Source organism: Xenopus tropicalis, chromosome 9, assembly GCF_000004195.4.
Source record: "Xenopus tropicalis strain Nigerian chromosome 9, UCB_Xtro_10.0, whole genome shotgun sequence".
NCBI classification, from domain to species: domain Eukaryota; kingdom Metazoa; phylum Chordata; class Amphibia; order Anura; family Pipidae; genus Xenopus; species Xenopus tropicalis.
The window spans coordinates 1,745,562-1,761,408 of NC_030685.2; the positions used below are offsets into that span (position 1 = coordinate 1,745,562).

The following is a 15,847-nucleotide window of genomic DNA, read 5'->3' on the forward strand; positions in this document are numbered from 1 at the left end:
ACCTGAGTCAGTGGGTTGGTACCTGAGTCAGTGGGTTGTTACCTGAGTCAGTGGGTTGGTACCTGAGTCAGTGGGTTGGTACCTGAGTCAGGTGGGGTTGGTACCTGAGTCAGTGGGTTTGTACCTGAGTCAGTGGGTTGGTACCTGAGTCAGTGGGGTTGGTACCTGAGTCAGTGGGGTTTGGTACCTGAGTCAGTGGGGGTTTGTACCTGAGTCAGTGGGTTGGTACCTGAGTCAGTGGGGTTTGTACCTGAGTCAGTGGGGTTGGTACCTGAGTCAGTGGGGTTTGGTACCTGAGTCAGTGGGTTGGTACCTGAGTCAGTGGGGTTGGTACCTGAGTCAGTGGGTTGGTTACCTGAGTCAGTGGGGTTGGTACCTGAGTCAGTGGGTTGGTACCTGAGTCAGTGGGGTCTGGTACCTGAGTCAGTGGGGTTGGTACCTGAGTCAGTGGGTTGGTACCTGAGTCAGTGGGTTGTTACCTGAGTCAGTGGGTTGGTACCTGAGCGTACCTGAGTCAGTGGGTTGGTACCTGAGTCAGTGGGTTGGTACCTGAGTCAGTGGGTTGGTACCTGAGTCAGTGGGTTGTTACCTGAGTCAGTGGGTTGGTACAGACACATTACTGTATAGCGATACGAGTGCTACTTGCCCCACTGTGGCCATCAGTAGAGATATGTTGGGAATGGCAAACAAATAGTTATAAACAGAAGAAAGATAAGTAGGTAATTATATCCAAGGCAGAGTTTGGGCTCGGTACTGACCCAATATGGCTCCCTGCAGGTTCTGCGAAGGTATCGGATCCTCCCTCTCACAAAGCCCTTCTGGGTTCTACAGCTTCTCTCCCTTGCACCTTCTCTCTGGGCAAATCTCCCATTGACCACTCAGCATTGTCCATCATCTGGATCTTCAGAGACAAGGAGATTCTTAGGTACAACAAGGGTCGGACCCTCTCCCAAGGCCGACTGTCTCTGGATGCTCAGGCCATAGAGGAAGGGAGGGTGTCTCTGTCGGTCTCCAATGTAACTGTCTCTGATGAGGGAACCTACACGTGTGTCGTGAGTTATGGTTTAGAACAAGAACAAGGAGTCAAAATAGAAGTTGCAGGTAAGTATTAGAGCAAATCCTACATGTACTTTATTCATACAGAGGTCCATGGGGACACCTTGTACCTCTACCTACCTGAACTACAATTTGCCCATCAGTTAAAAAAGGAAAATATGTTTGGGAGTCTGTAACTTTGCACAAATAAATCCAAATTTTGTTATTTTCATACAGCCGTTCCCATGGTGACGATAAGTAGCTCTAAGGAGAACCTGTGCTGCTCAGTGAGTGGGTTCTACCCTGTGGATATTGGGGTAACTTGGCTCAGAGACGGGGAGCCCATACCCCATTCCTCTAATATAGACAAAGCCATAAGGACATGGAGTAATGCAGACGGCACCTACACACTGAACAACTCACTGAGTGTGGCCCCTGGGGGAGGCCAGAGAGAGGGGACTTACTCCTGCCAAGTGGAACACAAGTCCCTGCCGGAGCCTCTTCTCAAGGATCTCCAGTTGGTCTATAGAGGTGAGACCATTACCCTGAGCCATAGTAGGGCTTCTTGTATCGTAGGAATTTAGCTACTACTGTGGGTTCATTGTGTGGCCCCCAAGCATCACCCTCATAAGATTTGCTTTTAATGATAACAAGTAATGATTACAACTTGTGGTGCTGGGACTCAGTAGCTACAATAGGTCTCTGAGACATTGGCATACATTAAAGGAGAACTAAAGTCTAAAATAGAAAATCAGTAGAAATGCTGTATTCTGTATACAGAACATAAACATAAACATTCTGAACTTACTGCACAAGCCCAGAGGCTGAGAAGCCTAATTACAGTAATGATTTATGCTTTCAAAGTTGTCCACAGGGGGCCGCCATCTTGTTACTTTGTTAGACCATCTTCTATAAGATCTGGCTCCTGCACATGCTCAGTTTGCCCTGGGCTGCTGTTGGGAGGCGGAGCTTAGAGAACGTAGTAAATTATAAAACAACAGCACAAAGCCAGTGGCTGCATAAATATGCAAAAGAATCCTCCAATGAGAATCCCAGCTGATGTGAGTAAATCCGGCTCCCTGTTCTCTGTTCCTGCAATTGGAGTTGGGAGCAATAAGCACAGTTTCCCAGCACTGAACAAGTCTGTCCCTTTATCCCCATGTCTGATTCCTGTGCCATATAATGACGGGAAAATGCCATCATTATCTCTATATGTAAGGTACCAGCAAGGGGCCTGACACAGGGAATCAGCATTCTCATTGGTCAATGCTCTTGTGTATATATTTTTTTCTTCAACCCCCATAGAGAACTAGGTGGAACCTACAAATTAATTCATAAATGATACTGGTGAAATTATTGCATTGTAATATAACCCAAAATATTAGTTTAAAAAGTAATTGTGGCTTTTTCTAAAATAAAATTATTTATTGTGTGTTTGAGCCCCTGTACCAGCCCAACATCCCCAAAGCTCTATAGAAATAAAGCCCCATGCCCCTGAAGATGCCCACAGTAGCTCTCCATCTTTTGACTAAAAACTTTAATCACTTTTCTATTACAAAACAGTCCCTTTATAAAAGTTTTTCTGTATGTAATACAGGAACATGTATATGCACCTTACAATCTCCCACAGAACATCATTCACTTTAGAACTCTAGTACACACACAGCCCAATAACTTGTGTCAAAGTGTTTATGAAGCAGTTGCATGGGGGTGTGTGTGCATTACACACGGGGAGAGGCCAAACTGTGCCAGTAGGTGTATAGGCAGAACAACATGTACAGGGGAACCTCTGCACAAACACTATGTTCCTTCCCAGGATGCAAAGTGACTGACACTGAGCTCAGAGTTTGTGTCTCACTATTATAAACAGGCTGTGTATGGCACCCCCAGGCTGTATGGCACCCCCAGTCTGTATGGCGCCCCCAGGCTGTGTATGGCACCCCCAGGCTGTGTATGGCTCCCCCAGGCTGTGTATGGCACCCCCAGGCTGTGTATGGCACCCCCAGGCTGTGTATGGCACCCCCAGGCTGCTCAGCAAACCCCTGTGTTATGCTTGTCTTTTGGCATAAGAGTAAGTATAGATCAAAGCTTATCCTCCTTTGCTCCAGCCATTAGGTGGGTGGGGGTTATTTTTCTTACTAGGTGGAGCCTTCCTCAGAAGGATGCTTCTGAGGAAGTGGCTGGACGCCACGAAACGCGTCAAGCGCCAAAGTCCTGTTAAGGAATGTACGTGTACCTCGTAAGAAATATGCAATAAAAGACTGGTTTTATTTTTAGTGGTGCTCCGCATTTTTTTGCTTTATTATATGATTTTTTGGATCCTTGGGGGAGAGGACCCGCGTGTAGCACACTTTTTCAGCGGTAAGTGCTCCTGTGTACCTGTTCGTGTTCCTTATACAGTTGGAGCCTTACCCAGGCAATTAATGGCATTGCACCCACACACTTCTGCACCTTTTTGTGTTTGATTTGTGCCCCCTGGGTGGGTGCCATAGTCCTCTGGGCTTGGCCCTAGGCCCAGACTGGGTGGGGCTCACCCTAACTTCGGCAAAGGAGGAAAGTTGTATAAGGGTTCTCTGTAGTTTGAAGGGGAAGTTCAACCAAAAACACTTTTTTACATAGCAAAGAAATTATATTTTAAAGGGACACTAAACCCAACCGTAAAGCTGCCCCACTGCCCCCTAGTTCTCTATAGAAGTTGGTGAAAAACATAATTATAGATGCAGAAGAAGTGACCAATGAGAATGCTGATTCCCTGTGTCAGGCCCCTTGCTGGTACCTTACATATAGAGATAATGATGGCATTTTCCCGTCATTATATGGCACAGGAATCAGACATGGGGATAAAGGGACAGACTTGTTCAGTGCTGGGAAACTGTGCTTATTGCTCCCAACTCCAATTGCAGGAACAGAGAACAGGGAGCCGGATTTACTCACATCAGCTGGGATTCTCATTGGAGGATTCTTTTGCATATTTATGCAGCCACTGGCTCTGGAGAGCTGGGAAAGTTTCATTAAACAAAAACACTAAAACCCACATTACATTACAGGGCAACACAGGAACCAGTGCAGGCTGCATATTATGATTCTAATTATTAATCAGCTTCTATGGCAGATATTACCTGATGTGCTGTTTTGATAATTTACTATGTTCCCTAAGCTCCGCCTCCCAACAGCAGCCCAGAGCCCACTGAGCATGTGCAAGCCCTAAATCTTACAAAAGATGGTATAACAAAGTAACAAGATGGCGGCCCCCTGTGGACAACTTTGAAAGCATAAATCATTACTGTAATTAGGCTTCTCAGCCTCTGGGCTTGTGCAGTAAGTTCAGAATGTTTATGTTTATGTTCAGTATACAGAATACAGCATTTCTAATGATTTTCTATTTTAGACTTTAGTTCCCCTTTAACATTTAGGAGGTGCAAGGGGACAAGATGGCAGTCGGGGCATTAGAGAAACATATCCCCTTCCCCACTGGCCACTCACTTATGTGTCAGTAGCCAAATCAGCTCAGGGCTCTCTGTACCAACTCATTAGTTACAATGCTGTTCTTAAAGACTGTATCTCAGATGATGAGGGGAAATCTTGTGCAGGGAACATAGTGGCGGCCATATTTGTCACCGCGCTGCTGATGGGGGCCGGGATCGCTGTGGGGCTCTGGTGTCTCATCTACAAGAGGAAACGTAAGTCACTGATCAGTCACATTTATGTCATTAATGTTTCTTGTTAATTAGGAGACTTGTCAGCTCTTGGTACCAGTTCTGAGCTGCTCCAATAGGAAAGTTGTATAAGGGCTCTCTGTAGTTTGAAGGGGAAGTTCAACCAAAAACTCTATTTTACATAGCAAAGAAATTATATTTTAAAGGGACACTAAACCCAACCGTAAAGCTGCCCCACTGCCCCCCTAGTTCTCTATAGAAGTTGATGAAAAACCTAATTATAGATGCAAGAGAAGTGACCAATGAGAATGCTGATTCCCTGTGTCAGGCCCCTTGCTGGTACCTTACATATAGAGATAATGATGGCATTTTCCCTTCATTATAGATGCAAGAGAAGTGACCAATGAGAATGCTGATTCCCAGCACTGTGTCAGGCCCCTTGCTGGTACCTTACATATAGAGATAATGATGGCATTTTCCCCTCATTATATGGCACAGGAATCAGACATGGGGATAAAGGGACAGACTTGTTCAGTGCTGGGAAACTGTGCTTATTGCTCCCAACTCCAATTGCAGGAACAGAGAACAGGGAGCCGGATTTACTCACATCAGCTGGGATTCTCATTGGGGGATTCTTTTGCATTTCTGCCAATGCGGGCCCTAGAGAGCTGGGAAAGTTTTATTGGGCAATATTGCTTTAAGAATCCAACCCTGATGTTGCTGGACTACAGCTCCCAGCATGCCTCACCCTTCATTATATGTTACATTATTCTGGGATTTGTAGTCCGGCAACAGCTGAGTAACGTTTGGTTGAGCCGCGCTGTGCCGCAGGGTTTAGTTTCCCTTTAAAGGGATTGTTCCCCTATAAATGAACCTGTAGTATAAAATGGACATTGGTAATTACAGACAATTTGCAATTGGTTTTCATTTTTGATTTATTTACCTTTATGTTCAGCAGCTCTCCTGGTTGTTAGGGTCTTGTTTATCTTAGCAACCAGGCAGAGGTTTGAATGAGAGACTGAATAAAAAGATGAGAATAAAAAGTAACAATAATAGTAAAATCACAGAACAATAGTTTTTGGCTGCCGGGGTCAGTGACCCCCATGTGAAAGCTGGAAAGGGGCAGAAGAAGAAAGCAAATAATTCAGGAGGATTATTGGAGGATTCTTTTGCATATTAATTGGCCCTGGAGGGCGGGGCTCTCTCACACACAGGCACATAATGAGCAAACTGGGGCACTAAGTACCATTTGCATGTTAGTGCCACAACATGGCCGCCCACACTGGGGGCCCCTCCTGTTGCTGGGGGCATAGTGCCCGTTAGGGGCATTTTTTGCACAAAATGGTATTGTTTCCCCCAACCAGAGTGTGGGCTCTATTAATCTGCACTTCCACTGGGGTAAACACTGTTCCACTGATCGGTGCCCTTTACATACCCAGGGTGGGCAAATACTTACATTTAGGCTTATGGCAGATTGGGATATTAGTTGTCTCCAGTGCCAGTGGGAAGGCATCAAAGGGAGGTAAGTCGCCCCCCCCCCCCCCGTGGTAGGGAAGATTTATCACAGGTAATTAATCTCCCCGTGTGCAATGAGCCCAAAACAATGATTGATACTGATCCGTCTCGTTAGATTTCCAGAGGTTCCGGGTGAGTCACATACACAGGAGCCAGACGGTGGAAGGGGAGAAGGTGACTCTGTACTGTGTGGCCTCTGACTGCCCTAAGGGCCCCCGGGTGATATGGTCAGTGCAGGGGCATGATGGGAAGAAGACGGAGGTAGCAGAGGATGAGGCCCAGGCAGAAGGAGAAGGGAAGATGTTGCTGGGCCAGGAATTCACTGTAAGAACAGACAGAACAGGGACAGGTGGGAGACACAATGTCACCTCCTCCCTCAGCTTCACCCCCGATGTATCAGCGCACAAGGATATGGTCGTGTTCTGCAAGTTTGTCTGTGATGGAAAAGCCAAAGAGGAACAACTAAACTGTTCCTTCATCTTAGGTAAGAAACACTCACACCCTAAACAATTATCTTCTTGGGGGATTCTCTCCTACTGGCAATAGCTACTGTGGCTTGAAAGATTTGCACCTTATAAAACACATATAGCTAAAGACCAGGGACTGCTGTGTTGGATTCATGTTGGAGTCATGAAGGATTCTTTTTTCCTTTTGGAGGGAAACTGGATACCATTTCAGATACAGTTTTACAGATTAAGAAGGCCAAACATGGCAGTATCTCCTATAGCCAAATAGCCAATTTCAGGACAATCCATTAAAATGATTGAATTGTTGAAGTAAATGGTCACAAACAATCACAAGGTTTTATGGGCAGCCCACTAATATCAAACAGCTTTAATAATGTTGGTTGTGGAAAGAACCCCATTTATTTAAGTATAAAGTTCTAAACCAAATCCTTGCTACAACAGCAGCAGGAACATAAAAGGCCAAAGTTGAAATCTTGTCAATGTACAGAAATTCCCACTGAATTATTTTTACACAGTCATTTTTGAGGGGTTATACTTTTTAGATGATTGTTAAACAATCTGATTATTCAGCCAAGGACACCACAATCTCACTGGGTAAGGCCCTCGCGTACAGCTTCTTTTGAAAGCAAAACTGAAGATGTGTCTTTATTTTATTCCCTTCACTTTTCCTCCTGGTGCCGATCTCTCCATCTCGTGGCTTTTTATAAACTGTAGGGAGTATTTAAAAATGTCAAACTAAAAATGTCTTGATTTTACTGACAACATTTTTCCTTATTTAAATTCAAGCATGAAATTCTCATAGAGGATAAGGCAAAATAACTCAGTAGAAACCTATTTTTACAACTGGTAAATGGTTTTCCCCAGACCTGGTTTGCTTTGAGTACTTTAGCTGATTTCCACCATCCGGCTGGGCCATCTGGGCATGACTGGCACCAAAGGAAAGCAGTTTTCATACCTTTGTCTTGTGATACAATCAAGTCGGTCCTTGTGAGAGGACATGCAGATAATGCTAAGGTTGGCTTAGTATTATATTAAATGATATATTCACATATTGTAACCCTGGGGACAGACTTGTTATTGTTTCCTCAACAAATATTACAGTATATACTGAGGGAAATCCTGTGCCAACCATAGCTGTTCTTCCCACTATTCAGGGTACAACACATGTCCCCACTATCCATTGTTTTGGGAGATAAAGTAAGAAGAATGATAATTTAATGGATATAGTGGCACAAATGACTGTTAGACCTTAAATATAAATCAGTAGGAACCTTCCGCCATGTCTTGGGAATAGAGAGATGTGGCCCATGATCCTGTGTCTGACACATATTTCCATGTTATTTCCCAGTGAAGCCCAAGGACTGTATAAAGCTTTCCCTGAGTGCCTCCGGAGAGGTTCTGAGCCGCCTGACCCTGCAGGAGTTTTACCCCAGAGGGATCCAGATCAGATGGAGCTGCGGAGTTGGTTACTACCAGGAACTGGAATCCATCAATGAAAGATTTACTCCCAATTCTAACTATACTTACAATACTGAGAGTGAGTGTAAGATCCTGGGGCAACTCTTCATAGACCCAGGATTCAAAGTGCGAGTGACCTGGAACCAACAATCCGGCGCCGGGCAGGGGTCCCGGGAGTTCTCTGCCAGGGATCCAGGTAACAAGACTTCCCTTCATGTTGCACGTTGTGTTTCACTCTTGCCAAATATATATTTTCCTATTTATTTCAAAGGAAAGGTTTTTTTAATCATTGAAGATTTTGATGATTTTTCAGCATAAGTTTTATACTGCTTTATATAGGTACGTGACATTTTTAATCCAGTCTTAATGGGTCTGTCATGCATCCGAAATACAAAAAGAGTGATAATGTCTTACTTACTTTTATTTATATTCAAAGAACTCAGGTTTATCACAGATCTGAATGTTGTTCTATAGTCACATAACTGAACACAAGCTATATATATATATATGATGAGTTGAATGTAGCACACTAGTCTAATATAGTTATATAGAAATAACTACAAAGTGCTTCAGTTTACTCAGCTCAGCTTTCCCTTCTGTTCCATTCTTACTGTGAAATAAACATCAGGCATCATTAAGCAACTGGGCACAACATGTTAAAGGCCCTTTCAGGTAAAGGCTAATGGCACACAAGGTTTTCAGTTTTAGACCCAAAACTGCCCCTGTTTCCTTCCATAACTGGCAGCCCGTGTAAGGGGTCAAAAATTGCCATTCTGATCAATAGGATCTGCAGGCCAAATGATGGGGAGCAGTCAGGCAATTGGGAGAGGTGTCCAACCGAGTGACTCTATCCACATACACCAACTTTATTTATGCTTCATGTTCTGAGACAATTCCTGCCATAAAGCAGAGGACTGCTGTTGCTCGCCAAGAGGAAATAGAAAAGTACCTAGAAGGAGATTCCTCCGTGCAATAATACAAAGTGACACTTTATCAAAACAAACAGGAATTTGGTACAAGTGAGACCAAACCAGGGGTTTTGTGGGATCTATCAGAAATGACATCTCTTATCAACATCCTCCCTCTCCCCCAACACTCCCCAGTCTCTTCTGTGTCCTTCCCCTGTGACTGAATTGGAGATAGACCTGAGGTTTCCTCACTCTCACTGCCTGCCCTCTCCATCCCATTTATTCCCAACTTCTCCCCAATCCCACTCCTTGTTTAATTTAAGCCTTAACCCATCTATTTACTCTTCCCCTCTCATCTGGGATCTCTGCCTCCCAATTAAATAATGAAAAACCATCTTTACCCAACCTGATAGGTTTTTTGTACCCTGCCAGGCAGAAATACTGATAAATGTGTGTTTTTTTATATATTACAGATATTAGCATTAGGCTTATCCGTGTCCCTGTATTTTTGCAGAATTCCCCTGGTGCCCATGGATGGAAGAAATAATAAAACCTGCATTAAAACACAACTCAGAGGGCAGATTCCAGTGTAAGATCCGGGGGTATTTCCCTAAAGCTCTGGAGGTGAAATGGCTGAGGAGAGAAGCAGGGGGGCAGGAATTATTCTCTGTGTCTCCCAGTGAGAAATACAAGATCCCAGAGATGGAGCAGAAGAGAGAAGCTGATGGGACCTTCTCCTGCACAGCCGCCCTCATTGTCTCTGTGTCGGGCAAAAGTGACAATGGAGCAGAATTTATCTGCCGGGTGGGGCACCCCAGTCTGGGGGAACCCCTAGAGAGAAGCACCGGGGCCCTCAGTGTGGGAGGTGAGTGTCACTGTCAGTGAGGACAAGAGAAATAGCTGCTTTATATCTACACGGATAAAGCAATAATGATCCGGCAATGATATGCCAGACAGATTCAAGGAACTCCTTCTAAATTCCCAATCTGGGTCATCAGAATCTTGTTACTCTATTTACTATACAGTGTATCAATGCTGTTCATATGAGGCACTTGTGCCCAAACATACTTGCAGTACTACTTCTTAGTACTTATAGGTAGTGCCAATGTGCCCACCGACCCTGCCCTGTGTGCGAGTGACTGGCACACTAATGCATTTATTAATGCCACACACATTGTTCCACCAGAAGGGAAGAGATCTGTAAGTGTTGGCTGCTAAGTCACAGGCAAGTTAGTCATGGTTTGGCCATTGTGTGCAATTGCAGTAAATGCAACTGGAAAGGCTGATGCTGGCATTCTGGGGGAAATGCTGCATGGAGGGGACCCCCTGGGTCTTGGATCCTACACTGGGGTGTTACTTACCCTTCACTATCCCACCTTGGGGGAGGACAAAACTGCTTTTGCTAACTTGTAGCACAAATAGACAAAGGGCCACACATATAAATGCTGTTAAAAAAACATTTATTCAGATTCCAGCAGGTCACATATATCCAATAGTACTGTCCCGGTCAGCATTCGGTTTCACTGGGCAACACAGACAGGCTTACACCCTAATAAAATAACGTTCCCCAACCTCAGATGGATCATTCACATCCTTTTCACTCCGACTAACCTTCCTTCACATCACTCCCCACCTTTCCGCTAGACAGTCCAGCATTCCCCCAACACCCCCTGCCCTTCTCCAAACAGGAATTTTCTGCTGACGTCCTTTGCCAAAGGCCTTTCCTGCTAGTCCTAAGACTGACACTTCATCCCTTACTGTGGCAGAGGTGTGGGCTGCCCATGTTAACAGCCTGTCTGCCTGAAACACATAGTGCTTCTAACTGTAACACCCACTCTGTCTATCCTGCTGATCTGCCATTAAAAAAAAAACCCATACTGTGTGTGGTCCCCTGCTTATGTACTTTCTGCCCTCTGTGTCCCCCCTAGTGGCTGGAGGCTTTAATACACCTATTTTACCCAAACTTGCAAAACCCTGCCACCTAGTGGCTAAACTGAAAAAGACATTCTACAATAAATAAAACCTGTGCTGGGGAATTAGCAGTCACTCAGACACCCCTCTACAAACTATCCCTGGCCCTGACCCTGAGTGCTCTAGTCTGAATGGTAATCCTCATTCTCAGGGTCCCTGTTCCCCTGGCTTTTACTGAGGTGTTGATTTACCTTAGGGTTCTAAGCTTCTTTTCTTGGCCTTCCAACACAACAACCCTCCTGATAAGGGGGAAAACTCCAGTTTTATAGACTAGGGAAATAGGGAATATCGATAACTCATCTGAGCCAATGGGTTACACCTCTCACCCACAGGGCAGACCATCTGCTACTCAGACCAAACCTATTTGCTGATAGAGACAGGGGACCCCTGGCCCTGTAGGGGTGCAGCCATAATAAAAGCTTTAAGTGGAGAAATGACTTGATATTACATTGACTGCTCTGTCCCTCAATGGAAGGTGTCCCTCAGCAAAACCTTTATACCCCCATTCCTGCTACCCCAGGCTCCATCATGGCTGGCACTTACCATAAGCAGAAATGGGGATTCAGTGAGCACCTTAGAGCCTAATTTGGATAATGTGCATAACAAGACCTGGAAGCCAGGAATTTCAACTCAAATGAATTTTTGGGGATTTTTGCCCCCCCCCCCCCCCCACCAGGTCACCAAGTGTAACAGCCCAGACACTGTCAGTATTTGCTCCCAATTTTTACTTAACCATAACATGGAAGTGCCTTAAACCCACACCCCAAATCCCCAGAAACAGGCTGGGCAGGAATCACAGTAAGATGCACCTGGAATTAAATCCACTGGGGCCTCCGGGAAGGAAACTTCATACGACCTTAGAATTCAGATAACAGTATAGTAAATCTGATCTGTATGGCACAGGAATGGATCCCAGGGAGCTGAGTTGGTTACGGAGATGCTGCCCAATCTCCTTATTTACTGTAAGTACACGGAGGGTAACTTACCTGCCGACAGTACTGCAGTAATCTGGTAGGGAACATAACTGATCTTGCAGTAGAACAGATTGAAAAGTGCCCAAACTGTCCTGGACTCAACTATCTATCAACTATCTAATTTTGATAATGTACAGAAAGCCTATTTGCAGGAACATAAAATGTGTCCTTATTGACAAGAAGCAGAATAGTTGGCAAGATCAGAATTAAAATGTTACTGAAGTATTAAAGGAAAAGGAAAGGCATTTTATTTCCAATAGATTAGTCACATTAGTGCCACCTAGGACCCTATATTTATTGAAAGCTTTACCTGCCTGAGTAACAGCCCCAGCAGCTCCCTCTGTTTGTTTAAGATAGCAGCTGCCATTTTAGCTTCATATCTATAGCTTCCATGCTGCTGCTCTGGCTGCTGGGAGCTCAGATCACAGCACAGTTGGGAGGGGGAGAGAGCAGAGAGGGAGAAAGAGATGATGGGAGGGGGAGAGAGCAGAGAGGGGAGGGGGAGAGAGCAGAGAGGGAGAAAGAGATGATGGGAGGGGGAGAGAGCAGAGAGGGGAGGGGGAGAGAGCAGAGAGGGAGAAAGAGATGATGGGAGGGGGAGAGAGCAGAGAGGGGAGGGGGAGAGAGCAGAGAGGGAGAAAGAGATGATGGGAGGGGGAGAGAGCAGAGAGGGGAGGGGGAGAGAGCAGAGAGGGAGAAAGAGATGATGGGAGGGGGAGAGAACAGAGAGGAGCAAACTGAGCAAACTTGTGCCTGTGCCCTGAAGGATATTTCTGAGAACAGGAAGTCTGACACAGGAGAACAAGAAATCCTGTGTTTCTTTTGATAGAGGACTTACATTGGAAAGGCTCATTTCTCAACATTCTCATTTTAGTGGTTTTTCTCTAAAACCATAAATGTATTTTATTAAAAGATCCAAATAGAAAAAACACAAGTCAAAATACACATGCAAAGAACCCCCATAAGCCAGGAAAACCATAAAAAAATCACTTTTGTAAGAATTTTCCTGTGATTACAAACAAAAAAACACAAAAACCCCTCTAAACTTCCAAGGAAGCTTTTCCTTGAAGTTTATTCTTTTGTCTCGAAACTTTAGAGATTTCACTGGGTTTTGCCGGAAAACTCGACAAAAAGTTGAGTTTTTTGTGACTTTTCTCAAATATTAGACATTTGGGAAACAAGTTTAGTTGAATTTGGGAATAAAAAAACAATGAGAATTGATAGAGTTTGAGTAAATATGCCCCTGTATACAGATAAAGCAGCAATAAAGGTTACAATGAAACACAATACAAACCCTGCCCTGGGGAACCTGCCTGTACAGTCTGTTAAATGCCCCAGTCCCACACTGCACTCCCATTGGGCAAAGCCATTGCTCATTTTCCATAGGCGCCTACTGTCTGTCTCATATCTCTCTCATTCCCAGGGGTCCCAGTTGTGAGGGGCTGCACCCAGAGGGACAGATACATCATCATGGAAATAGATCAGTTCTACCCACAGGGCATTGGGGTTACCTGGCTCAGAGCTGTTGGGGAGCCAAAGGATTATAAGCCGATCCCTGATGCTGATGTACAGAATAAACTATTTCCAAACAGTGACGGCACCTACAGACTCACCAGTATCTGTGAGGGAATGGGACTGATGGATCTGATGAATACAAATGATTTCTACATCACTGCTCGGGTGCAACACGAGGCGCTGAACCCCCCAATCCAGATGGACTTCCTAAAGGAGAGAGGTAACCCCCAAACCCCTGTACTTTCCCCCATACACATGTGGGGTTACTTGGGATTTCTGCCATTTACACAAATATCTGTCACTTTATAACAACCTGCCCCTATGGTGCCTCTTTACCCCTATTTACACCTCAGCAGGGTAACAAACTGGCACAATTAATATTGTATTACAGGTATAGGACCCATTATCCAGAATGCTCGGGACCAAGGGTATTCCGGATAAGGGGTCTTGCCGTAATTTGGATCTCCATACCTTAAGCCTTCTAAAAAATCAATAAAACATTATTTAAACATAACAGGATTATTTTGTATCCAATAAGGATTATTTATTTTTTAGTTGGAATCAATTACAAGGTACTGTTTTATTTCTACATAGAAAAAGGAAATCAGTTTTAAAATTCTCAGTTATGTATTATATAAATATTATATACAAACTATTATTATTATTATTTAAAAAAGAAAACAGTGGGGACACATTGGCACTTATACATAGGGGCAGATATACCAACGTTCATATGTCTTCCGGGATTTGTCTTTTTTTGTGTGTGTTAAAAAATACATTCTTTTTGCCACTTATTATGCATCAAAACCATGTAAAATCTGAATGTAAAAAAAATAAATACCCCATGTTAAAGCTTGGGAGGTTCTGTGACACAGTTTTTGGGGGTCTTTCACTTCGAGGTAATTTAATTTTTGGGGGGAGCAATTTATGTTCGTGATGTAAAGTTCATGATTTGAGGTATTGGCTTTTTTATATGAATCTTGGCGCTTGTGGTTTCATTTTTGTTGCATTTTTTAATAAATAAGGAAACATTCAGGCTTCTGTAAGTTTGAAAAAAACTCTACATTTACATCAATCTAAATGTTGCTAAACCTGCCCCATAGGGGGGTATAAGAACCCTGGAGCCTTCGGGCACTAAACCCTGTGCCAATTCCCAAACTCTCGGTTTCTTCATTCCAACACGCGCTTTGTGCAGATTGGGGGGGGGGGTCCCTGATAAAAACAATAAAACCTCAGCAGGTTTAGGCGCTAATCTTTTTATTGTTTTGCCGGGAGAAACCCCCCAATCTGCACAGTCTGGTGTTGGAATGAAGAGGCCAAAGATTCCCCGACGAGGCCCCAGAACATCTCTCAGAACCGGCACCCAGTGGGCCCAAACCCAGAGCAAAGATCCAGCACTTTGTACCCAGAAGGGCAGATTATATTCCCCATAACCAGCAGTTTATCCAGCAACTGGGGGGGCAAATAGGGGCAATTGCCAGCTCTTCTACCTACATCAGTGTATTAGTGTGGGATATGCAGAAATATAAATACTGTTATTCCTTTCTCCCCACAGGGGTCTATTATCTGCTGTCAGGTGGGCACAAAGCCGAGCGACTGCCTAAAGGTCAAGATTCAAGTAAAAATGTACCTGCGGCAGCTGCTCCCCCAGGTGAGTCCCTTTATCTTATGGTTGTTACTCACAGTCCCTATACAGCACTTATACAGCAAGGGATTTAATGGGAAACTAAACCCAACCGTAAAGCTGCCCCACTGCCCCCCCGCAACTCAGAATAAATTAAGTTTTGGGGTTTATTTCCCATGTAACCCCTTCTTTCCCTCTTTCCTTTGTAGGAGAACCCCAGCGCCCCCAGTGGACGGGCAACAGAATGCAGGAAAAGGCAATGGGCAAATGAAACAGTGAACAATCCCAGTGACACAGCCGTTGGTCTGTGCCACAAAGTGCTGGACTCGTGGGTTTGGTTGGTACCAGTAAAGGGGCAACAGAATGTAAGAAATGCCCCCGGGCAAGGAAAGAGCAATGGATGGGAAGAAACACTGACTGATATTTATTCCCTAAGAACAATCCCAGTGACCCAGCGGTTGGTTTGGGCCACAAAGTGCTGGACTCGTGGGTTTGGTTGGTACCTGAGCGGTTCCTCCCAGTACTGCAGTAACTGGCTATTGATGTGCCTGTCAGTGGGTCTGTGGAACTGAAATTAGACTGTAAGCTCTGGTTGGTTATGCAGAGGCTGAATATATCACTAAGGCTACATTTGTGTTTGGTTTATCAAAAATAACTACTTGTATAAATGGTAAGAAACACCCCCTTCCAACGGAGCCAAATCAGTGGACTTTTGGGACTGGGG

At 44.6% G+C, this 15,847-nt stretch overlaps 1 protein-coding gene across 1 annotated transcript; it reads left to right on the forward strand.

The window, feature by feature from the left end:
* The first annotated feature begins 1,039 nt into the window (after positions 1–1,039).
* LOC101734480 lies at positions 1,040–13,865 on the forward strand. Its single transcript, XM_031892855.1, has 6 exons — positions 1,040–1,101; positions 1,273–1,566; positions 6,322–6,690; positions 8,022–8,327; positions 9,554–9,904; positions 13,408–13,865. The coding sequence occupies exons 2-6, from the start codon at positions 1,281–1,283 to the stop codon at positions 13,806–13,808; spliced, it is 1,713 nt and encodes a 570-aa protein (XP_031748715.1). The 5' UTR covers positions 1,040–1,101; positions 1,273–1,280; the 3' UTR covers positions 13,809–13,865.
* The last annotated feature ends 1,982 nt before the right edge of the window (positions 13,866–15,847 follow it).